This window comes from Babylonia areolata, chromosome 21 (assembly GCF_041734735.1).
Source record: "Babylonia areolata isolate BAREFJ2019XMU chromosome 21, ASM4173473v1, whole genome shotgun sequence".
Classification (NCBI taxonomy): domain Eukaryota; kingdom Metazoa; phylum Mollusca; class Gastropoda; order Neogastropoda; family Buccinidae; genus Babylonia; species Babylonia areolata.
In genome coordinates this window covers 36,857,608-36,884,189 of record NC_134896.1, presented here as the reverse complement: position 1 = coordinate 36,884,189, position 26,582 = coordinate 36,857,608, and the positions used below count along the sequence as shown (strand labels likewise).

General features: G+C 39.5%; 1 protein-coding gene across 3 annotated transcripts; it reads right to left on the bottom strand.

The window, feature by feature from the left end:
* On the bottom strand, window positions 1–26,582 carry LOC143295668 (uncharacterized). 3 transcript variants are annotated; one of them, XR_013057047.1, is made up of 11 exons: window positions 26,479–26,582; window positions 23,412–23,537; window positions 22,734–22,817; window positions 21,008–21,087; window positions 20,212–20,235; window positions 18,316–18,552; window positions 17,714–17,743; window positions 16,008–16,064; window positions 1,658–1,742; window positions 1,091–1,133; window positions 1–797 (listed from the first exon to the last, which is right to left on the bottom strand). XR_013057047.1 is itself a non-coding variant. In XM_076607284.1 (9 exons), exons 1-9 carry the CDS (start codon window positions 26,482–26,484, stop codon window positions 8,870–8,872), a joined length of 708 nt encoding a protein of 235 aa, XP_076463399.1. In that variant the 5' UTR covers window positions 26,485–26,582; the 3' UTR covers window positions 7,021–8,869. The 3 variants fall into 3 exon arrangements, 1 of the variants encoding a protein (XP_076463399.1); XR_013057046.1 differs by lacking the exon at window positions 1,091–1,133; XM_076607284.1 differs by lacking the exons at window positions 1–797; window positions 1,091–1,133; window positions 1,658–1,742 and adding an exon at window positions 7,021–8,933.

Sequence of the window (26,582 nt, the reverse complement as noted above, 5' to 3'; positions counted from 1 at the left end):
CTGTTGAATTTATTGTGACAAATTGATGGGGTTCAGCTTCAGACAATTCCATGATCAGCCACCTCCCCTTCCTCTTCCATCCCCACTCCTCCAACACACAAGTGCGCATATTCACGCTCATACACGTACAGGTGTAAACTGTACTTCTGAGGGCTGTCATTTCTGTTGACACCCATTTAGGCATTAATTTGGTTTCAATGCCAGGATCTTCTTGCTGTACAACTAGTTCATATGTATCATGCAAACAGATGGCTGAAATGGTAATAAAAGCCCATTACAACTCCCAAATTTGATGATACTCTCTTAATTGGAATATTTCACAAATAAATGTCTATTAACAAACCTGTAAGCTAACACACAAAATGCACCTATATATTATCAACACACATGTCTAAACATGTTACATTTTCTGCCAAACGTGTTTTTTTTTTGTGTTGTTGTTGTTGTTTTTTTTTTTTGTTTTTTTGTTTTTTTAATATTCATTTCAAATAACTTTTATGAAGGGCAGTAGTGCTTTCTTTTTTTAACCTGTTGGTTGCATTGAAGGAAACCACCAGGTAAAATCCTGCAGAAATCTGATGATCCTTCTTCAGAAAAATGTAAATGGATCAAAATTTTATATAACTGCATACACCTGCGGTCTCTCTCTCTCTTTTAATTTAATATATCTCTCAGACACTTTTTACTTTTTGACACAAAGAGCAATGATGCTCTAAAACTGGCTTTTTAACAACTGATATTAGCCAATAGTTGTTTCAGCCTCCTCCAAACACACTCTATGGGCATTCGGCACAGTTCTGCAACAGACAGAAACAGAAACAACACAAATGATTAAAACCAAATCATGGAAGGTGTCAAAACTATAAATACTGTCATCTAAGTCATATTACACCATTTCCATTTTTTTCTTCTTTGATTGTTCTATTTTTCAATAGTCTAGGAGATTTGACTAAAACTAAGTGTGATTTTTTTCTCTCCATTTTTCTGGAAATTTTCTCAATATGCAATACAGCAAAATGAGTCAGCAGTGAAAGGATTAATTGACAAACAACAACAATAACATAAGAGATTGTTTTCCCACACTAATTACCTGATCTGAAAAGATGAAACCATTCCTGTCTGACCTTGAATGCCTGCATGGATAAGAGAGGATTAAATTTAGTTGAAAACTATTCATAGATTTTTTTTTTAAAGTGTGTATTTAGTATACACTTTCACAAACATTCAAAAATGCAGGGTTAACACAGTAACATAACAATAACCACCATAAAAGTGGTTATATACCTGGGTATGATAGAAATTTTATGAAGATAATAATATTCCACTAAATTCTAACAGTTTCCATTGAAAAGTATATATATATATATATATATATATATATATATATATATAGATAGATATATATAGATATATATAGATAGATATATATAACACGAATATTGATTTCACAGAATAAAAAAATGGAAATTCACATAACTGTCCAACAGTTACACCTATCCCTGCCACATTCCTCAAATTATCTGCATCTTCACATCATCACAGAAACCCACAACCTTCTCCGCCATCACCATCTTAATCAATTGCCCCTCCACCAATTTTTTTATTTTTTAAAATTTTTTTTAAACTCCTCCAGGAAATACCGTCCCTTCAGATTTACCTGGTCATCAGCTCAGCAGGCAGATGGGATACAGCACCACTTGGGATTGAATGAACTTGCACTTGGAATCATTCATACTGGCCAACTGAAATCAATATAATATTTTGTTGGCTTTTTTCTTCTTTCTTCTTAACTTCAAACATGACACACCCGAAGAACTACAATCTGAAGCCAACATACAATGCATTACAATGTTATCAACTTACAAAGAATTAAAAACAATCATCTATTACATACCTTAACTGCTGAAACTGTTTGATTTGGTTGAGACCCCCCAACAGAAAAATGATCAGACTGAACTGGCTCGGACTATATCACAATCAAATTACAAATATCAACTCACAGATAATTAAACTGTCACCCATTATGTATCACCGACAGAAAATTTATGAGACTGGTGGATTGACCCTGACTGTGTATCAAATTACTTTACACTGCAAGCAATAAACTCATTCACCACCTCCTGAAAAGATTCATGCTTCTCATATAAGGCAATGCACCTGAAATTCACTGAACCAGTCACGGCAGAGCTTTACCAACAGGCCACAGTTTGTTCTGGATGCTAGCTGGTCAGCATCATACTTACCACTTGATGCCTCTTCTCAATTGATCACCTGCTGTGTGTGAGTATGCGTGGCAAGATCATATGCATTATTTCAAGTGGTTGTTTTACGTTTACTATCTATGGCCATTTGCATCCTTTGTGTTTAGGTCTTTTGATTTTTTTCTTTTTCATTTCTATTTTAAAGGCCAGCTAGATAGCCTTTGATGCAAAAAAAAAAGGGGGCTATTGTAGAGGTGAGGTGAAACATGAGATTTACATCAATTTGACATTATCCCTGAATTATGTCACACCTTCGTCTGCCTCCAATTCCTGAACAGCAGTCTTGACTTGTTGCAGTCATGAGTAATATTTGGATTATTGTACTAGCAGACAAGTGGGTATGCTTTCAATGGCTTGACTTGTTACAGCTGTGAGTAATAACTGGACTGTTGTACTAGCAAAACTGCGGTTACACTTTCAAAGGCTTGACTTGTTAAAAGTCCTGATTACTAACTGGATTATTACTTCATCTTGGTGTTCCTGTTTAGCAGTACAAGTCTGGCCTTTCCCTAGCTCGAGTTTCCCTTTCCGGGAGTTTCCCTAACTTACCTCCTCAAACCTTTCCCTACCACTGGCAAGCAACATACAATTTGAACACAATTTGATGTGTTTGTCTCCTGTGTTCCAACCCTCTGTAGAAGAAAGAGACCCTCCCACCCCCAAAATCTACAGTTTGAGAGAGAGAGAGAGAGAGAGAGAGAGAGAGAGAGAGAGAGAGTGTGCGCGCGCGCACGCACGTGCACGTTGACAGTAGTGATAGCTGTGCAATTTTTATCCTCCATACATCTTATGGGGTGAAGTGAATGAATGTATGCACACACACACAAAACAAAACAAAAAATCTAAATAACTGATAACACTAGCAGGCCTTCTAAATTATTATTTGCTGTTATTCCTTACTTCATTAAACAATAGATTAACTCCAGTTGTAAAAAAAAGACAACAATAAAACCAACTGATAGAAACACAACAAAAGAAATGATACTGGAAAATATAAATGAGCAAAATCTGAGTTTCAGTGATTAAGAACTGAAGATCTGAACTGCAGCACATGACAGACCGAGCAAATCATTTTCCAGCTCCTGTTTACAGGAGCGTAGTAAAGTTGATCTGTTGACCGGAGGAGAAATTGTAAAATGTTGGCATCACTCAAAGGAAAAGCACAGCATTACACTGGCTTCATCTAACCTCATGTTCTTAACACAAAAACACATGCTGTATACAATACCTCATGTGCACATGCATTCATGTACATGTTGCACTGTGTGCTTTTATTAATGCACACAAATGTAAATATGCACGTTCATTAATACACACCTGCAAGTTTGCGTGCACACATCCATGCTAGTACACACACAAACTCATCATTTACTTGCTCTCTCGCTCAAGAACACATATTCTTTATGCTTCAGATTTTTTCCTTTTAAATATTTTTTCCCCCCACTGAATGCACACACACATGTGCCTATGTGCACAGACACCCTGTGGAATTACATGCATGTACTCTTAACCACGCTACTCCACAACCTCTATCCCTATTTTTATTTAAAGTGGAAAGAAGTAAAACTGAAGGTAACTCTCTCTCTCTCACACACACAGTCATGTGTATATCTTGTTAGGGTTCAACTGATTTGAAGTTGTGTGGTTGATCCAGTTTTCTAGTCATGAAAATGGTTTGGGGAATGGAAATAATACAACATCCACATATTCTATACAGATTGAACAACAGTAATTTTCTGGCAGAGTGGATGATGAAAAAAAAAGTGATTTCTTTGGAATCTGAACAGAAAAGGAAGATGACATAGCATAGAGAGAATGGGGCTGTGGCATTAATCATTTTCAGTTTGACACCTTTTAAAGAAGTCAGGGTGTGGAGGTGGTCGGACTTTGAGAGCCCTATGATTGACCAAAGAAAAACTGCTTACTGGGTGTTTTAGATCAATAAGGTTGATTTTACCTTCACAAGCTGAGAGCTGTAAAGTGCTCTGAACACAGCTGGAATGCCTGAAAGAAAGAAATATTTCGTACTGCTGTTGATTTGTGTTTGTGCAGTCCGTGTTTGAGAAATTTTGCTGAGATTTTCTTCATTCATGAAATTTTCAGTTCTGAATGAATTTTTGTTGCTTGGAGTTGTATTTTCTATACTGCACCAATCATGATTTCACTTTCTCAGCCAATCTTTCTCCTGCCCAAAGTTTCTAATGACAGTATGTGTATGCATGAGGCTGAAACCTGTGGTTCAATGGCTATCAGGCCTATCAATCTTTTCACTGGTTTGGACTGCCTGAAATATGGAGAAAAAGGCTGGTTAAATTTACTCTATCCATTTCTGTTTTGACAGCCACATCGTGTCCACCAGTTGAAAAGCTTCCAATTTTATCATTGTGCATTAATGAAAAAAGGTTCACCATTTAACTACAACCACAGAAAACACTGTTTTCTGGTTAAGCAGAAAATATGTCCAAATCTACAAGTGCACTTAAAAACATTTTGTCTGCTGACAATTCTGTTGTATGTATTTTTATTCTGGTGAAAGAAAGGAACAAATCATTCTCCCCCAGCTGCATCTAAGATCAGAAGTGATCCTATACACACACACACATATATATATATATTTTTCTCTCTCTCTTCTGAATAAAGATTGTTCTTTGCCAATACAACCAAAACACCTGGAGACTGGCAATTCTATTGACAAGGCACAGATTATTGGACAGCGTAAGTAAGAACAAAAGAAAAGAAACGAGGGGCCATGGGGAGGGAGGGGTGGGGTTGGAGGGAAAGATGAATAATGGTGGTTTAGTTTAGTTTTTAAATACTGTTATGTGTGGTTTGTGTGTGTGTGTGATGGCATGTTTGTGATCAATGAAGGTCTGTGGGAGAAAAGGAACAGATCGGTCTGGTGTTCCACAACATAGGGTGGGAGAAAAGAGGCACCACCTGCTCTCTGCACAGAGGTTACAGGTTTTGTTTCAATCTGACAGGGTCTGGAAATGATTTCAATGGTCAAATACTGTTAGTGGTCACGCACAGATATTGGTTCTTGAGTACAATTGCTGTTTACATGTCATGACTTAAAGCCTACATGTTTTATGAAACACAGTGACTTGGCCGTTTTTCTTTTGGTTTTTGGGATGAAAATAGGTGATTGTTTATTTGCTTTGTGAATGGCTTAGCTCAGTCACATACCCTTGAAAATTCAACCACAACTGGTGATTTTATACAGCAGACTTGAGATAGTTACCAAAACGTTTTCAGTTTACTTTGCCCTACCAAAATATGGCAAGACCATACAACGTGATACCTCACATTTCTCAACTTTGATTATAGATATAGCAACTATATTATCATTTTGGCGCTTCACACTTTGAGGAAAAGTTTTAGTCTCAGCGCTGTACTACTGCATGTTGATTTTAATTCTCAAGCTGGAAAACTCTACAATCACTTCCAAATTAAAATTGTCTTTAAATCAATCATCAAGCTGGAAACTCTACAATCACTTCTAAATCAAAATGGTCTTTAAATCAATAAAAAACAAAGGCACTTAGGCAGTTTTGAAACAACCTTGTTCCACAGGTTTTAAAAACATGGTGTTAAATTAATTCCAGGACATTGCAGCTGAGTACATGCATCTCAAATTGACGTGATGTCATATGTTAACTACTATGGGGGCAAAACATGTGAAAGTGTAACACATTTCATCCTGCATCACAAGTTCATCATGATGTCAGTGCGTACTCACTGAGAATGCCGAATATGGACCTCATGTGACTAAAATCTTACTTCCAGTTCTAGTACATCAAAACTAGTTTGTCTTGTTATGAAGGGATATAAATAAGTCTGCCAGTGACTTTTGACACATGGGTGTGTATTCACAGAGACTGATGAACTAGTTTCTCTTGTTTCAAACCATACTTCTGTTGTTTTGTTTGTTCCATTTTGTTTCTCTCCTTCTTTTTTGTTTTTGTTTTCTGCTCTGTCCTGTTTGTCTTAGTACAAACTAACAAGCGTAGTGTGTAGAATAGACCTCATGATGGTGGTGTCTCCAATGAATGGAAGAAAAAAACAACAACAACAACCCAAGTAACAAATTACACATATTTTATGTAATCACTTTACAACATCCCCCCACTCCCAAATTCTACAATAATCCACTGAAAAACAACAACAACAAAAAAAAAAAAAACAAACAAGAATTTTCAGCCTTAACTTTTTTCCAGCTTTCCCCGATTAAAAATCATTTGGTCTGAAGAATGAGGTTAATCACTGCTTAGTTCATTTGATGAAATGGGTTGATAGGAACTGAAAGGATGTTGGATTACCAACAGAAATCTCTGGCTACATTGCAAATATTTCCCATCACTGATGTGGACAAACTGTAGAGTGGTCAGGTTGCCAACATTTTTCACTTCTTCTTGAAGAAAATGGGATATGGCTCTCGTCCTTTTCCAATGATGAACAAGTGAACATGATATTCAGTCTGCTCTGACAGTGTAATAATGTTATCATTAAAATCATAAAACTATTCCAGTGTCGGTTTAAGGCACATATGAGGTGCAGACAGACTTATTTCAAATCAATTCATGAAACAGTCTGGCATGCTTGTTAATGTATTGGGTAAACTTTTTACACTTTAACAGTTTACACACACACACACAAACTCACTCTCTCTCTCACACACACACACACACATTCACAGTTCTTGTCCCTGGAAGACTTCAGTAACATTCTATTTCATTCTAAAAACAATCTGATTCAGCAATGGTGAACAATGATGGTTTAATGTTTAAAAACATCAACATGAGAAATGACCACGTGTGATACAGAATGAAGCCCAACATCCAAACACAAGGAGAAAACAAACAAACGAAAAAAAAGAAAAAAGAAAAAAAAGAAGGAATAATTAATAAATACTAAAGAAGAGGAAATTTAGCAATCTACACATTTAAGTACTATAGCTGTCTTGATGGAATGGTGTTTTCTTTCTAAGCAACCTAAATGTGTAATCGACATGAGCTCACAAATTATGGGGAAAAAAAAAAAGAAAAGTTTCATGGCTCATGTGTGATTCCTGCTGATTGAAAAACAAAAATGAAACCAAAAATGTGGACAGTGATGTGTTGGGATGGGAGAAGGTGGCATACCAATACTAAAACCTACTGCTGAACAAACATTCAGGCATAATATACATAATGATCACTCCAGAAAAGTCCCACTCTTTCACTGAGATTGTTATTGGCACATTCTCCTACATAACTAGAGCAGATTTCTGGATAGTGTGCTATATTAGTATCCATTATTATTATTATTATTATGATACAGATCTGGATCCAAGTTTCAAACTTACGCAGTCTGCATAACAGCTTTTTAAGCAAATGCTCAATACATAAACAAACATTCGCTAATCTTGTACTTTAAGGTTATTTTCTTCCATTTAAACAATCAAATTTCTGCAGTTACATGATGTGTAAACTGCGTAAGTTGATACAAATTATACTTTTGTACTCGCCATTAAAAAACACATTTTGCAGATCTACTACAGAAATGCTGCACTGGTTTGAACTGGAATGTGCTGTAAACAAGCATGCGCAGCCTAAATCAGTATGGTTGTAAGCCTAATTGGATCGGATCAGAAAACCTACAGCAGACACGTTTTTAAGGGTTTGTGAATTTTAGATGGTTGGTGTGAGACCCATTTATAAAAAAAAACAAAACATTTCCCACAGCATATTCAGTGATGTCCGATTACTTTGCACAATGATAAAATGACTGCTATTTTCCAATCTATAAATATGTCAGATATAGGCGCTGTTTTGTAAAAAAAGAAAAAGAGAAATGAAAAAAAAAGTAAAAATGAAACAGTAAAATGATTGTGGAAACATTTTTGGATGATGTCAATTTTTTGTGCGTTCCCATAAATGCAATAAATTTTGAACACATAGAAAGAACCAATTTTCCCCCCCAAATTTTAAGCCAAATTGGGTGTTGACAGACAAAAGTATTTTGCAGAGAAAATTAATTTGTTAACGTTTACAATGGGCAGACAGACCACAGAAACACAGGAATATTACATAGACTCCGTTGTGTCTGAACACACACATGAGCCAAAAAGTATCTGAAGCAATGTAGCCGGCAACGTCTAACAACCGTCTTCTTGCGCAAGTTACCATACTCAGGCGACAACCATTTGCAAGACCCGACAAACTCTCTTGCATGACATGACCGTGCTCACACCAAAAAAACTTACGCTGAAGGCACCGCACTCACTTCCCGACATTTTCAACGTCATCAACTGTTGAATCGCTTCGTTGTGAACCGAGCCATCATCATTTCTTCCTGCCCACCATCAATAAAACGACGAAAAAAAAAAAAAAAAATGCAACCGCACCGTCAATCTTTTTCCACTTTCATGACATCTAAAGCAAGAACAAAACAGTTACTTCAGACAAAAACGTTCCAACGAGCAAAAAACCGTCACTAAAATAGGACATTAAACACATCAAACGAGAATTAGGCTGTATGCGTTCATCAGGTGCCCGATTTCCGTGGGCAGAAAGATCATAGCACCCGAGCGATGAATGATGACAGCGACTGCATGCCGACCGACTTTCTCAATATGGGCCAGGCACACGGCTTCTTGACACGGCGGGGTCCGAGCGAGGTGGTGGTGCATAGCTACATAAAAAAAAAAGAAGAAGAAGAAGAGAGAAAACCAATGTGAATAACTTTTTTCGCAACAAGATCATCTGCATGAACTAATTTACCCCCCAGATTTATCCCTTCTCCTCTTGATTTTTTTGTTGTTGATTACTCTTGGCCATCTATCAAAAAGTCAATCAGAATTTCATTTTATAATTCAACGGCGATAAGTAAAGAACAATTTGACCGCTCAGTTGTGCTGGTCACTGCTACCGAATGGTTGACCGCATCAATAAGCTTTGTATTTAGTGATTAACTAATTTACTTATTTTTCCTGCAATCGCATTTTTGATGAATAACTTATTTGGAAAATTGTTAGAACACATCGTAAGCTTTAAGTTTATTGCTGTTTATAAGTTATTGCTTTTTTTGGTTGGTGGGGTGGGGGTGGGGATATTTTTCATCAATATCTTTAAACCAAACATCAATATTATATCCTTTACAGAGATATGACTGTCGCTTCATCATGACACACAAGGTCAAACTATGTGCCATTGTTTTGTTCCATTTTCCCAGTTATAAACATTGATCTATACTAAATGACAATTTCAAACAAAGTAAAAAGTATCAGCATTTCCCTCCCTCCCATCACAATTTTATAAATCAAATTTTCTTTTTTGATTATCTAATTGTTTTCTGTGTACATAAAATCTTATGTCTGAAGGTTCAGAACACCAACTTTTAACTGGATGTTTACTATGGTGTACATTCTTGTCATGTACCTTTTGTATCCACCACAGAATCAAATCACCCAAGTACACCCAAATATAGTTTCTTGTATGACATTTTCCCTGCACTCCCACTTTCATTTCTTAAAATCAAAATTAACTTCTTTGTGAAATGTTTCTTGCATTCTCAAAGGAAATTTTCTATCTAAAATTACGTTTAAATAACATACTTACCGTGACCCAACTAGTGCAGACTCCGGCAGGGGCAGACTCCGGCAGGGGTCTGACATTCCTGTCCTGTGCAAACTATCCGCCCATGCGGAGCAGACGAAACTACGGCCGATAACCTCCCGGAAGTAGGTAACCTCCCCTTTGTCCCGCTGGTTATCGCCCTCTTTTGACGGCAATATGCCATCACCAGCGCAGCAAGCAGGAAGAACAGGAAGCGGGGAGGACGGGAGGGTCTTAAATTTGGGTCACGGTAAGTATGTTATTTAAACGTAATTTTAGATAGAAAATTTCCTTTTAATTACACATACTTAACCGTGACCCAACTAGTGCAGAATAGCACGACAAGGTGGAGGGCTCACCTGTTCTACTGTCTGTGAGCTGTGATGGTCTGTTGTGCAGCTACCACAGAAGCGATGGCTCTTGCGCCATCAACCCGCAGGCGTGCGACATCTCTCTGGTAGAAGTCGATGAGCCATTATCCCTTAGGCGATAGGTGTCCCTCAAGTAGAATTTGACGAAAGTAGAGTGTACTGTGTCGCCTAAGGACATTAGTGCGGGTAAAGAAGACAGAGGTCCACAGCTGTATTGTGGGGGAGGTCTGTGGACCACAGCTGAGCAGATGAGCGCGGATGAGCGTCAATGCAAGGAGGTGCGCGTGTGGTTTGATCTGATGATTCCACAACGGATGTGGGCCGATAGTGGAAGTGGTTTTTGTGTTTGAAGGAAACTGTGGCACGAGACAGAGGTAGGTCACCGTGTTGGGCCTGCCTCAGGCATGACAGCCAGATCTGTGGAGCTCCTCCATGCGAGCTGACAGGCGATGGGCACTCCCCCGCCCCTGGCCCCCCCCACCCCCTTTTTTGACGTTGTCAAAAAATGACAGCACTGGTATGTTGCCTATGCATAGGATGGCAGACATTTGGCAACAAAAGACTTGATGTCCCTGGTGTCTCTGGGACAGGGTTGTGTAATTGCCCAGGTAGGTACCATCACGAAGGGGCATACGGAAGGCTTGGTGGCTTCTCTGCCTGAGTGTGGCCTGTTGGAGTAACCTGCAGAAGGTTGTCCGCAGTCAATGGCTGGGTTGGATCAGGCTGTGGAAGTGCATTTCATGTGCCCACAGGTCACTGAGTCTCATTCAGTGATGGAATTCCCAAATGGAAGAGGGTTTCCATGGGGAAAATTTTTGCTGAAGGTTTTTTAGTGAGAAAGGGGACCGGATCCATGACAGGCCTCTGGCTGTGTGTGGTGCGCACTGAGTCTGGGATGGAGCGGGGCGGGGCAGGGAGGTAAGTGGCTCAAGATGTGTTGTACTGGCTATTGACATCAAGGCACTGATCTGACATACGTTTTTAGTATGGCCAGTGGTTTCTTAATTGCAAAGGGAAATCATTTGCAGCTTAGTCTTTCATGAATGACTATGTCTCTCAGACTAGAAGTCAAATTGCACTGGGATTTAGTGCTGTAGCCTTAGGCCTAAGTAGCCTTTGGGAACCTTCCCAATTATGAGTCCTAAGGCCCTCTTGATTGAGGGACCGGGGATGCAACTTGGGCAAAACACTCTCTACTATAAATTGTATAATCGAATTCCAGCCCGAATAGACTGGACAGCAGATGCCTCCTCTGCTGTTCTGATGGAGACTGTCGTACTCGACTGATTATCATATACTGTTCCTAGGAGGACACCAATCAGCATGGGTAAACCAGGAAACAGCTGCTGTGTGCTTCAGGGACGAAGGTGTTCACCATGCAGATTATGTTGCAATGTAAGGAAGCCGGAAAGAGTTGACGGGGTCTTGTGGTGCAACCGTGTGTCAGAAAGACATGGTGCTTGCTTCCGAAGTGACAACAAAGTCATCCTCTGACAGTCCCTTGACCGAAGGCTGGGGCTCCATGATGGGATAGCCTGCCTAGGCTAGCAACCTCTGGAAGTGTCTCATTGGAAAGACAGTGCTTGAGGAGGAATGGCCATCTGTAACCACAGCAGTGGTTGTGTGTAGAGGCCGAAAGGATCGGGCAGGGAAGACTAAGTGCAGAAAGTGCTTTCGAACGCCAATTGTTTGAGACGTTGATGCTGGATTTGTGTTCAAGCAAGGTGATGGGGTGAACTGATGTGCTTGAATGCGGCATCTGCCGTGCTGGTATGAGTGGGCAGAAAGGTACACCCCTGTGGCTAATGGACGGTTCGTTGTGCTTTGTGGGACGCATCCGTCCTCGTCAATATGCCTTTCTCCCAAATGTAGAGGAAAACAATTATGACCCAGGCCTTCTGCTACTAGAGAGGAGTAGAAGAGATGGGCTGAGGGTGATTGTCTCCTGCCCAGTGGGCAGTTTTTGGGTCCGCTAAAACTTGTAAGGCAAGATAGACACCTCTTCATGGGAAGGCTGGCTAGGATGTAGGGCCTGTGTGGAGCTTTTGTCACAATCACAGTGGTGCAAACCAAGGGTTGTTGTAGGCAAGGGGAGAAAGAAGGGATGCCTTACAAACTTGGAAGGAATGAAAGGCATGTGTGTCCAGAGTGGCACCTCTAAGTTGGACTGCCTCACCCTTCCTTGTGCATCTCCAGCCTTATGGGTGATTGTTGCAGGCAAATGAGTTGGGTTGCCTTGTCCGTCCTTGCACCAAGAGAGGCATTCTTAGCCCTGTGGGTGTGAAGGGGGTATGTGTGGATCCCTAAGGACCAGCCACTATTGAAATGTGAAGGAGCATACATTCAGGCGTGAATGAGGCTATTATTATTTTATTTTATTTTTGTGAGTGCAGTCGTCCTCCAAAAGCAAGGTAGGGATGAATTTATGAAAATGAATACATATATGTGCCAAGGGAATAAAAACTTCCATCAGCTCAAGTGATGTCTGAAGTATGCCAATGACAAGAGATCGAGACACAAGAAATAAGCAGCTGTATAAGCATACGTGTAGCGTGCACCGATATACCCAAGTAAGTGGGTAAGTGTGCATAATCATCAATGGAAAGGAATCTGTCCATGCACCTACATATGAGATGTACATACGCATATGAATAAAGTGCCAGTACGTAGAGGCAGAGAGTTCTGGGCATTGTGAACAGAAGGCCGCAAATGCAAGTGTGCCTATATTGCTATGTAGGGAATCTCAATGAACAGATGTCAATGAATTGAGATAGAAATATAATTGTACATGTTAATATGAAAGTCGTCTGAACCTATCCCATAAGCACATACACATGTGTATACCGATGGATAAGTACGCATCTATACGTGAAAGCAGAAATGCGTATGAATGTAGCAATATATCTCATATATATGTATATATGTGTGTGTGTATATATATATATGTATATATATATATATATATACATATATATAAAATTTTTTTTTTTTTTTTTTTTTTTTTTTTTTTTTAAATATGTATAGATTTTTCTATATATATTTCGTGATTGTTGCTTGTGATAATAAATCAAATGGATAGAAGGGGAAATATTGTGATGCATTTCCTGTAGCCAATAGCCTGAGAAACAGCAAGAAAAGTGCAGTTGCTATGCAAAGATGTGTAAAGTCCCTGACTGGGCATGAGGACCCAATGAGAAACCGAAAGAAAACATCGTTGGTGGACAGCACGGGGGGCAGGAGTGATGTGCTGTGTCGGCGAAACTAACCACAGCTTCGAGCGCCTAGGTTACAAATGTGGAGTTGCCTCCCTTGGCGCCGAAAATCATCGAAAAGGAATGTGTCTTTAGAGCACATATCCCCCTTGTGCGACGTGTCCTCGCTGAACAGGGAGGAGTGTCATGTTGTGTGTGAGAGTCCGTGGTTCGATGCCACCGTAACCGACACAGGTGAAAACGAGCGCAAGGGGAATAATTATAATGCCCCTTAGTGCCGTGGGCATCCCAACCCGAATCGGTTGCCATCGGACGCGAGACGGTCAGGGCATGTGGCATGACGGCGCCGTAATCGAGTGTTATGGGCGTCGTGGGCGAGGGGGTGACAAGTCCGTCGGCTTGCCGTGGGATGTGCATCCCCCTGTTGCTGAACGGCGGTCCAATCTCGCGAACAGCTCCTGCGAGAGGACCGGCGTTCAGTTGTCAGTTGTGTGTTGACGGATAAAGTGATAGACAAGATCGGCCCGAGCACTGCCGAGAGGCAGGATCGAGTTATTAATACATGTAAGAATTATCTTGATATTCATTGTGAAAACTTTAAATACAAAACTCGTTTACATATTTTCTGATTTTTCAAGCACTGCGCACTCAATGTTGAAAAATGCAACAGACATACGTGGGGACTCTTTTTCTTCCCCACTTCAAGCGGGTAAAAGGCCTTGTCAGGCTTGCACGCCTTGATATTGATATATGATATGATATAAGAGGTACTCCAACGTGGAAGTGCCAATATTAGTCTGGGAAACAGCAGAGTTAGGCAATGGGGCAGAAGAATCCAACACTGCCTAAGTTCCAATGGGGCGTGCACGTACCTGCTCTGTGGGCGCAAGGCGCGGCACCAGAAGGCAGAGTGGTGCATAATTGCTGCAGCAAGTTTAGCGATGAGTTGCTGATTGTTTGGTTGAGTAGCTTGCTGAGACACCATTAGTGGATGGGAAACAGCAGCACTCGGCGGTGTGGCAGATGGGGTCATCACCGCATAGCTTGGTAGGACCGTGCACACACTCGCACTGAAGGCGAGGAGCAGTGCCGGTGCAAGGGAAATAACTGCGGCGGTCACCGGCAAGGGTGCCGAAGCAGGGGTTGCCTCCCTTGGATCGGGTGATCCGGACAAGGGGGGGGTGCACGCGTATGGGCAAGCGTGTCCCCTAGTGGTCCACCTTCCTCCCTACACCAGGGGAGGGCATCCCTACACGCCTCGGTCGCTATTGGATCCGAGACGGTCGAGGCAAGCCGCGTGGGGGGTCGCGTGATCCGATGTCACGGCCGCCACCACGGACGCATCGCACATAGGGCCCAGTCTAACGTGCGGATCCAAGACAAGCTGCCTTTTTTTTTTTTTTTTTTTTTTTTTTTTTCCCCAAGGGATTGTGGCCATTCCATTGGTGCAACTGTGGGTATGGTAAAGAGATAGAGGAGATCGACTCGTACACTGCCGACTGGCAGGGCCGAGAAAACGCGGATCGCGTCGAGTGAGTTCGCGGATCGATAAAAATGACATGAAAGGTAACACTGACCTGAGTGTGTGACCACAAACCTCTAGAAGTCATCAGAGGAGGTGGCGGAGGTCTGGAGTCGACCGGAGGGAGCGGAGGAAGTGGAGAAGGCGGCGGGTTGGCGTTGTTTAGAGGGCCAGGAGTAGAGGGCCCAGAGTGTCAGCAAATCGATTGCGATCGCGCTTTAATTTTAGCACGATTCCCCAATCGAGCTACATAATTATGTGACCTGGTTGGAGACATAATTTGACCACAAACAAGAACGCCAGAGAATCGACAGACAGACAGAAAATACGAAAAAACTTAGCCGTATGAAGAGCACAGGTACAGGAGTCATGATGGCTGCCGGAAAAAGAGGGCGATAACCAGCGGGACAAAGGGGAGGTTACCTACTTCCGGGAGGTTATCGGCCGTAGTTTCGTCTGCTCCGCATGGGCGGATAGTTTGCACAGGACAGGAATGTCAGACCCCTGCCGGAGTCTGCCCCTGCCGGAGTCTGCACTAGTTGGGTCACGGTTAAGTATGTGTAATTAAATTAATGTTTGTTTATCAAAATTTATTTTCTTGGTGAATCGTTTTTTGTCTTTTTTTCCCCCCTTCTCATCCCTCTGTTCATCACCGGTGAGAATTTATTTTCTTGGACAAACATTTCTTGATATACTACATGTTTTCTGTTTTATCAACTTAGCGATTCATGTTTAACAGAACAATGTTATTCATAAGCTACTGCAAACATAGCTCACGTTCTACTTCTTTAATTTCATGAAGTTTTCTTAAGCATCTCTGTTTCTTGAAATGCATGGCCTCTATATGACAGCAGATTCGGCTCACCTTGAGTGCGCAGTAAACTCATGACAAAGACCATACTGTACAAGTTGTTAAATATACTGTACCTAGCAGATATATCTATAAATGAGTCAGAAAGACTTAACGGACATAATGTGCATACACTTTTTTTATTACATAAAAAAAAAAGGGGGAGAGGAACAGAGATGATTTGGTTAAGACTTACGCATCCCTCGGATCTCTTGGAGCAGGTCGGCTTGCAACAGTTTCAGCCGCATACGCCCTGATCACAGAAACACATAATATTTATTTAAGATAAATATATACCAAAGAATTTAAGGACAGAACTGAAATCAAACAAGCCAGGCAAGCCAAATCCTGGTTAGCTCATATGAAAAATGACCTACTACCCCAATCAAAGATCAATTTCTGAATGCACACAGAATACGTAACTACAAACAGAACCCACCCCCACATAAAACCTTTCACACTTAACTTACCCCCTCATCCATATAATTTTGTAAGTTTATTTGTTCTTGAACTCTTTTCATCGCCACAGGTGACTTTTGTCAACCAGAAAAGTTCATCGCCATATGCAACTTTAGTCAACATCAAGTGGTCATGTTAAAAGGACCATTTATCACACTGTAACTAAGCCTGACAGCTGCAGCCAATTTCCTACCCAATAGAACTACGACAAAAACCTTCTCCACCCCCCTACTCCCCTCTGACAGACAGAACAAGTCCATCGTGTTGTTTTGGCACAAACATCATATGTGTAACTGAGATGTGGACTCTAAAATACTTGGTGCTGGACAGTGTTTTTCATACACAAACTTGGTGGTGAAAGAGTTAATTATTTTTCAGTTATCAAAAACTAAAAAAAAAAAATTAGCATGAATCCGCCTCCCTAACATGTAATCATACTTTTTTTCCCTTCTAATTATGTGTTATAACAACAAAGATAAATGGCTATTTTCCAACAATCTTAACAACCGACAGTGAAACAATAAGTGATGACCACATGTCTTGACTTACTCCAGACGAATAGTTCTCTCCCTTGCTTTTCCCTACAGACGACCCTTTTGTTAGGGTTAGGAAAAAAATTACAAAAAATACAAAACACAAAGTAACTGAATGAAACTCACTGTACTTGACCCACTGGCCCCCCTCCTCACGTCGTGTGAATGCCCACCCCCCTCCCTCTTCACTGTTCTCTGAAGCCAAGTCACTATTAGTAACTTCTTGCTGGTAGCTTTCTTCACTGCAGATACTTTATTCAACGTCTTCAACATCCTTGTCGATGTTGAAACCTTCAGTCTGACGCATTTCAATCTGAATCACTTCAGCAGCAGTAAAAGCTGTGTCATGATCTAGTTTGCTCCAAAAATTTCCACTTGTATTGCCTGCAACACCATTTTCGATACGTATGCAGATTAGCTTGTTGTATGGGGTCCTGAACTTGCTGTGGAGTCTGTTGTTACAAAATCTCATGAAGAAACTTTCCATTCGACACCTGACACATTCACAATACCCAGTGTAGCTGCAATTGTTATGCTACCCCATGAGGAAAATGTGGACAAATTTTTAATTGTTGAAGCTGCTATAGCATTCCGTGGTCCAGAACACTACCTTACGTCATGAACGCTATAGTGTTCCATCGTCTGGAGTGAGTTAAATTAACAGGAAGTGGGAAGGAGGGAAGGAGCCACGAGGAAGGTAATTTCTGTGTCAGTACACAACAGTGAGTGCATCAGAGAAGTATTTATCAAATCAGTTTCATTCATTGCTAAAAAATCCAACAGTTTTCACTCTGTCATCAAGTCACAATTTGAACCAAATATACTGCAATTTTATCTTTCCTTATCAATCTTATTAAAAAAAGAAAAACAAGAAGAAAAAAAAAGAAAAAGAAAAGAAAACCACACTCACCTTCTTGCATAGTAGTCATAGTAGGCATCTCTGAAAACAAAAGAAAGAAGAATTTAAATATTTTCACAGCTGGTATGTCTGGGGTTTGCCCCACTGTCTCACTTCTATAATTCCTGGTGTGAGGAAAAGCAAAAATATCAGGTAATTATTTTGGTTCCATCTACAAACTGCAGGTCAAATTACAGCATAAGAAATAACTAAGAAAAATAAAATATAGACATATATTATGAATCAATGAAGATATATAGCAGTCTGAGAAACCTGTCCAAAATGACACATGCAAAAAGAAGGCGTTTTCACTCTTGTAAGATTCATTTTTGACTTATGGTAAACGTTGTGTAAGTACTACAGGTCAGAGTGATGATAATGGACAATGGTATAGGCTTTGAAAAAATAGAAGTGCCAAAATGAACTTGAAGGTGGAGAGGTGGAAGGGGAATCATCACCAAAAATGGCGATGCGAAAGCTGATTTTGTGTTGAAATTGTTAACACCAAGCAGGCTATTTGTCCACCTTCCAGCAAATTCACTTCATGTGTTCTCCACTTAAAAAAAACAAAACAAGACAGAACATGACAAGATGTACAACACCCTCACACCCACCTGGCTGCCAGTCTGTCATAGTAGTCCCGCTCCCTTTCCAGGTAATAGGGGTCTCTGGCCAGGGCAAGACGCCGGCGCTCATAGGGATCGTAGGGAGAGTAGCGCTCATAGGCTGGTGGAGGGGGAAGATAGCGACGGCGGTAATAGGGGTCTGCATAGTAATCGTCATAGGGATCCCTATAGGGGCCTCTGTCCACACCTCGGCCTCTCCCTCTTCCTCTGGGGCCACCTCTTCCACTGGGAAACACAATCGTGCCATGTCATTAAGTACTACATAAAATACAGTATAAAACTGAATATCATTCTGAAGAAAATGGATGAAGATGACAAATGAATTTAAGTAAAGTCAAGATTTATTCCAAAAAGTCCCCATGGGGGCACATGGAAAAAACAAAATGGGCAAAAGGCAAAAATATACATGGTGACAGTGTGTGTGGCAAGGTTATACAGTACGTGGCAGACTTGTAATTCAGTAAATGAAATGTGCTGCATTTAGAGTATTATCTGAACACAAAAACATCTTATTTCAAATAACAGAAATTGCACTAACAACAACTTACCCAAAGTGTATAGAAATTTAACTGAGCAGAATAGTCATATTCAAAAAATGTTGCATAATTCTGACAGTTTCAACAATAAAGTATCTAAAACAGTAAAGCTTATCTAAAACAGTGCACAAGGGCTGCACCAATGAAGGACTTTGAGTGCCACCAAAGGCCTCCTCATGAAATGTGTCGGGAAAGGTCTTCTTCTTTGGGTGTCTGAAGCCTCCTAAGCCTTAACCATAGTCAATCCAGCTGATATACAGAGGTAATTAAATGTCATCACCAATATCACACTGTCTCTCAGCCCACAGTCAAATACATTCAAAAACATGGCAAAGACTTTAGTTTCAAAACGTAAAACATATTAGGAAGAATACAAACATGAAAATAAGAAAATATCGCAACCTGATTTAGCATGCAGTAAAACTAAAAGATGTTCTTAATTAATATGAGCATTAACTCTTTCCGGACGAAGGAATGCTCACGCATTCCTACACAAAACGTATTCAGTTTCGGACAAAGGAATGGAATAGCATTCTCCGAAAGTAAAATTCCATCATGCGCTGTACACGTGATTTTGTGATTAGCCAAGCAGAGTGCGCTATTCTGGGTCACTCCACAATCGAACAGTATGATTGGTTAATATGGGATGTGTGGCCTGTCTCGCACACACGCTGACAAAGTCACTGACCGGTCGTCTGCTCGCGTGCCAGCCTGCTAGCAAAGCAGCCTCTTCTCGGAATGTTGTGAAGCGAACAAGGCAGTGACGGCAATGTTTTAGGGTTGCCGAAGTACTTGAAATGCTACAAACTGAAGGGTCGGACATTGAAGAGGTGGATGATGACGAAGAAGAAAGCGAATTTAATGCAGAAAGCGAGCATGGGTATGGTGATTCGGGGTGAAAAATTGGCAGTATTTTCTACATATGGCAAAACTGATGAGAAATTTGATTTTTTTTAACATGTAATAGCTCAACACGTAATAAACCAGTTCTGAAAGTTTCATTTTCTTACACAGTATTTTGTATTTTTTGTAATTTTTTCCCTAACCCTTACAAATGGGCCGTCTGTGGGGAAAAGCAAGGGAGAAAACTTGTCGTCCCGAGTGAGTTAAGAAACCCAACAATAGCATTATGTGTCATATGAAGAGGTGGCAATATCACTATTATCAGGGCAAGTGCACGACATGTTTATATGCAATGCTAGGCTCCTAACCAGTACAGGACAGTGTCAATACTTGATTTAATAAGATGATGCAATTTTACTTTAATTAATAGGGGAGCGGGAGGTGGGGGGGTAAGTGTGACAAATAATGTCTAAATAACAACTGTACAAATTCATAGTTCACATACCTCATGGCAGGACAATCCTTTGACCTGGAAAAACAGAAACTGACAAATTATCTGACTGATTCAATGCACAATGTGAAAATTTTTTTTTTTTTTAAAGGAAAAAAAAAAAGGGAAGATAGAAAAGGGGGGAGGGGCTGGTGTTAAGACAGAAACTGATTTGTTTTTAACTATGTATAAGTACATATTTGTATGCAAATTTCTTGATCACTGACGAAGCCAGCTGTTTGCATACCAATTCATTTCTTATAGAGACACCTGAAGCATAAATGTTTTACAGAATCATTTCTGTTTTTTAAACTTTAATTAACATCCTTTTATTGTAATCCTGTATTTATAACTATAATCATGTATTGTTTTTTGTTTTCTTTTTTTTTTAAAAGACATATCATGTGTGCTACATTTTCAAAGCATCTTATCTCCATTTACAGACTTTTGATTTTAATCAATTCTGTCATGCAACTGCTGCTTCTGGGCACAAATGATCAAAGCAGCTCAGCATTTAACAAAACATGAATCCCCACACCCCTCATTTGTAAAGTCATAAGGAAGACTGTTGCTTATTGATATACATCTATCTGTTACTTATTTATAATACATTAATGCTACTGCCCAGACAATTGTACATGGCCATACCAGGGATAAAAATACTGCATATAATTGATAATGAGATCAAGAACCCTGAAAAGAAACAACCTGGAAGGCAAAATCACGCAGAACAGTCACTTCTATCCCAAGGATACCAAAATGTTACCATTTCTAGCCCTGCTAAGCAACTTTAGTTTGTGAAAATACTAACCAATGGCCCGACTTGCCACAGCGGTAACACTCTGTCATGCTTCCCATTCCTGGCTTGTGACGCACCGTACTCCGTGATTGCTGCAAACAGGATTCCAACAAGCCATCTCTAATATTGACAAGAGTGAAAAATTTCAACAATTCTTTTATTTCAGCATTTCCTTTGGACACACAACTATGACCAAATTATTAACACACACCAAAAAACAACAAACCCAACAACACAACCATGGCAGAAAACAACAAAACAGCAAGAACAAAGTCTAACTGCAATGATTACCAAAGTAATAAACTTGTAATAAATTTTCACATGTGTGAATGTTATTCTAAAATATAAAACAAAACACAATTTCAATGAAGAAAAAAAAAATCAAAACTTATTCACACTTGCTCTTTGGAAATCAATCTATACACAAATCATTAATTTGAGAAGTCCAAAACATTATTTTTTTTGCCTGACCCTGATTTTGCAAAACTAGTTTCAAAGGCTCAGACTCGCCCTGAGATTTTAACTGTTAACCCCTAGGCTGCCTGCATGATGAGATAACTCGTCATCGAAATATTCTGACTTTTCCCTGGTTTGCATTCACTTCCTTGGCAAAAATAGTGGTAGCTTTAGCCTGGGGAATCTCTCTAGATTCTATTCATAGCTAGAAACCCCATCTACGTCATGAAGCAGTCCTTTATTTGAACGTTTTGGTTGGGTCACTGTCCAAGTGTTTGCCTGACTTCTCTCCTCGCTCGCTCAACAAAATGTCGGACTGACGCCGTACTCAAGACATGCGATCGTGACGAACTAAATCAACCATGATTTCTTTCTTTAGCTGATGCTCAGAAAGAATTGAAGCGTAAATTCGAAGGAGAAGATAGAGATGAACATTTATAGGACGATCTGATAGAAAATAAAGGGAGCAATCAAGAGAGTGGCCAAGATGCTACTGTCAGTGAGTGATGCTGACTGTACAGATGTTAGCAGACGACAGATGACCGAATTAGCAGCAGAGCGACATTCTTGGCACGCAGCCAACGCGGTCTGATGAGAACTGAATCAAGTGACCGTGTGAGAGGGGTGAGGAGGAGGGGGGTGGGGGGGGGGTGTGTGTGTGGAGACTGAGGGGGCGTGGCCTCACATCCATCTTATCACTTGGAGAAGTCACAATGTATTGTGTATCTATCTCTTTAAAAAAAAAAAAAAAAAAATATATATATATATATATATATATATATACATATATATATTGTGGTTGTTCTGGTATGATTTTGTGTTTGCAGATATCCATTTGTCCAGAAAATATGTTGTTTTTGTGCAAATTACCTTGTTTTTTGTGAAAAAACCCTGGCAAATAGATTTCACTTAAATCTTATTTTCCTGGCAGCGAAAGGGTTGATAACAGATTAACAGTGTTATATTCTATTTATCTAATCTTAAAATCATTTTTAATGATAAACACTGGGCAAGTGTTTCAGTATATGATCACAACCTAGACAAGGGAATGGAATACAACAAAAGTGTCACAAGAAGGTGTCAACATAGTCACTGTAAATCTATGTTAATCATGCAAAGATGTCCAATACCAACATAACAAAACAAATAAATAATAAACAAAACTAACAGAGGAACCCCCTCCAAAAGAAACAATAGCAGCTAACATCAACAAAGAATTTAACTTTATTTCATGAGTGAAGGAATGTGAAAAATCAGTAAGCTGAATAAAGTATAAACTTACCTCTACTTTGATTGTTTTTCCATCAAACTCTGTATCATTCAACTCTGTAACAGCTTTTTGGGCATCCTTCTCAGTCTGGAAATGCTGTAGAAATAGAAAAAAAAAAAAATCGTCCCATCTACTGATTAACAGATTTAATCTGAGTACATACACCATTACCAATTTTAGAAATATACTAATCACATGATAATAAAAAAAATTATACACTCCTATTAAAAAAAATAAAAATAAAAAAAAGCAAGAAAAAAAAGGAGTTTACTGCTGCTGCTACTGGTACATCTAAATAAACAATGTTCTTTTCAAACTGACAAACAAAAACACTGGGGAAAAACAAACATAATTCAACATTTTTTTAAAACTGAAACTTGAGGAAGAACAAATAACCAATTAGACAGATATCACATATATATGCACTCAAATGCTTTTCACTCACACTAGTCTCTCATTCTACAATGCAACACACAAATAAACTTGTAAAGGCTGACCCAAAACTATTAACAGTACAAATGGTAAAACATACCGAGCTGAACATGAAGTAATAGCCTATCATCACTGTTGCCTAAGCCGAATTTAATGATTGTATATCATGAGCAATAGCAAAAAAAAAAGAGTAATAATGCACAAACACAAGTGAGTACAGACCCACAGTACTATAAACAGCATAAGATTAAACCTTACCGCAAACCCATAATTTTTGATGACATCCATTTCAACAACGGTGCCAACAGTTTCAAACACCGACCGAAGTCTATCAACATCACAATCATCTGGAAGATTGCCGATGAAGATTTTAGTTCCAGGGGGCTGAAAAACAGAAACGATTACACTTTCAAAGTTTCAGTAAAATGTGATTACATGTGCTCATGCAAGAACACATGCATGTGCATTAAGTCAACTGTTAATTATTAAGCTTAGTTTAAGTGAAATGCATTATGTCTGACAAAGCAGCAATGACCCACAAAACTTTGAAATGACCTGTCAAAAATTAAGATGACAGGATATGTCTAATGGCATATATACTGTTTTTCCTGCCCACCCATCCCTAAAAAAAAAAAAAAAAAAAGAAAGGCTTTAATCTGGGGTAATAAATTTCAGAAAATTCTAGCACAGAAAACCATATGAGATACAGAACAAAGTTAAACTTTTTGTGAAGGAAAATGAGTTTGAATTCTAAATCCAAGCTTGTTTTATCCCAATTATTTTCAACCCAGATAACTATTCAAGCATTTCAAAGTGAAGATAGTAATTTTTATGCATAAAAAGGTCTACATCCACCTCCACATAATGATATCCAGGAAAACAACCAATCAAAATACAACTGGAAATGCATGCTTGTCTGATATATACCTGCAAAAGAAAATATAATAGCTCATGTGTTTATGATAATAATCACAACACTTGTACTACACTGAAGTCATGTAAGTGAATAACTGTCCCATCAATGACATGATATGTAGGTTTGGTCATGATAAAAGTCAGTCATGTTCTCAGAGTGTGAGCCGTCAAGCTTTTCTTACACCAAAGAGCGTTCCCCTTTAGAGGATGGAGTGCTTTAATGATTTTCCCTTCCTCCTAGTTGTCTGCTGTGCATCCAGTTTGTCTTCTCTATAAAAGCAACAACAAACCAACTCAGTCAACTGACCAGTGACAAAAAGTGTGAAAAAGAAAAGAAACAAAAAACAACAACAAAAAAACCCATGTCATTCCTGTCTATCATCTGTCCACCCTAATTTTAAGAAAATCATGGATGATTGGCTGTTGCCATTCCTGGTAGGTGATTACTGTAAAAAGACAGCTGCATGACAGGCAGGTGCCATGCCACCCTCTCCACCTTCTGTCTGGCCTTCAACCTGTTGTCTTTCACCAATCCTCTCTCTCTCCTCACCCTCTTCTCAAATTATGTGGAAGTCCTGTGCCTTCACTGTCAGTCATGGTCACTTGATCAGAAATTATGTCTGACTGGATAGATGGACTAAACGAAAGTGTGGAATGTTGATGTCAGTTTCCTCACTATCATTGCCATCACCTTCGAGTTTGAACCGATTATATTATAAGACAAGACAGATGCATCTCTCATTGTCGTAACTCATACATAATCATCAGCACAGCTTGCAAAGTTGTGTAAATCAGCTGATTGGGACCACTATCTTCACTTGACAAAGTGTCAGAGGCCTTTTTCTTTGGCATATGAGGCAAACCATCTATACACGCTCACTCCAAATGGTTCTGTTAGCAAATCATATTTAAGAAAAAAAGAGGTCTTCCATTTGACAAATTCTCACTTAAAATTAAACAGTATGTTTATAATCCTGGCACATTAAACTAACCATTCAAGTCTGTTTAAGGTTATTGACTCATTCAGTCAATGTACTTAACCCTGATATAGTAAAACTTAAAATATATGCAGGATGTCAGTGGATGTCTTATAATTATGGGCACTATGGCAACACTTTTTCCAGGACATCAGCTGATGTCTTATAAGCACTTAACCGGTTAATTAACAATCTTTAAAATCACTAGCCTCCAAAACCAAAAACACCTGGCAAATAGGAAGCACAAGACAAAATACTGCCCGGCAGTCGGTACTGAAGGAATTTTAATCTGATCATTACATTTCAATTTTTATACAAACATACATTTTAAAACACTTTTAATATTGTAGCAAAATGCATTCAACCGTTGGAAATTACACTTGAAATATAGCAGTTGGCAGGTCTAAAATTCTCATAAACACCATTACAGTGATGCCATTGCAGTTTAAATCACTACAGTCTGGATATTTTAAGCACTGGGTCAATTCTTTTTCATGCAGTCCTGAACATTGCCTTAACATGAATGCAGATGAATTCTTTGTTGCATGGCAAAGGTGCAGCTACTTTTTAAAAAAACCCAGAAAAGTAAACACACCAAAATCCCATGAATCAACATATGCTGACAATGATTTTCCATGGCAAATATCTACTGGGGGCTCTAGTATACATGTCTGTTTGTTCACTATCCTTTTATTTATTTTTAACCCCTTGGCTGCCAAAAAATTATAACAAGATAACTTGTCAGCGCAAGCGTGTACACTTCGTTGCCACAATGAGATTAACTGGTCATCGAAATATTCAGACTTTTCCTTCATTTGCATTGAGTTTGCTGACAAAAATACTGGTAGCTTTAGCTTGGGGAATCATTCTATTTCTAGAATCTATTCATAGCTAGAAAACCCACTATGTCATGAGGCAGCCCTTTATTTGAATGTTTTGGTGTTTGTAACCGGCTCCTTGCTCGCTCAGCAAAATGTCGGACACCGTGCTCCAGAGATGCGATAGTGGTGCACAAAATCAACAGACTGCTTTCGTTAGCTGATGCTAAAAACGGGGGCGGGGACAAAAATAGCGGCGATTTCAATACAGTTTTATTATTTTTATTTCATTATTATTATTTTATTTTATTTTTTATAAAGATTTCACGTTTTTTCCATGGCATAGACTGCGCAATCGGAACTCGTAGTTGCCCAGGTTTTCTTTCGCGCTAACGATGAAATTAAGTATTAAATGTCTGTGGCGCGAATCCATTTGCCACTGTCGGGTTGAAACGTGCTAGTGGACGCAGTGATGTCATTTTGACAGAAGTAACGTTCCGGAGTTGTGCTGATTATTGGCACTTTTTAAGTATATTGGTCAATATGTAACCTGGAAAGTTTTTGCGAATAAAACCTGTGTTACCTGTTAAAAACTAGACACGCGTGAGCACTTACCCCCATATTTCAATAAGCTTGTATTCGATTTGTAAAAGAAAATTCAGCGATTCCTAATGCACTCAAGAGCAATCCTGGTGAACTGAGCAGGTGAAGCGGAAATG

Bases quoted from the DNA above. Each gene is read 5' to 3' on its own strand.
- LOC143295668 (XM_076607284.1), bottom strand. The intron at 22,818-23,411 runs GTAAGGTTTAAT...CTATTTCTACAG, and splicing joins TCAAAAATTATGGGTTTGCG to CATTTCCAGACTGAGAAGGA. The intron at 17,744-18,315 runs GTGGGTGTGAGG...TTTTGTTTTCAG, and splicing joins TATGACAGACTGGCAGCCAG to AGATGCCTACTATGACTACT.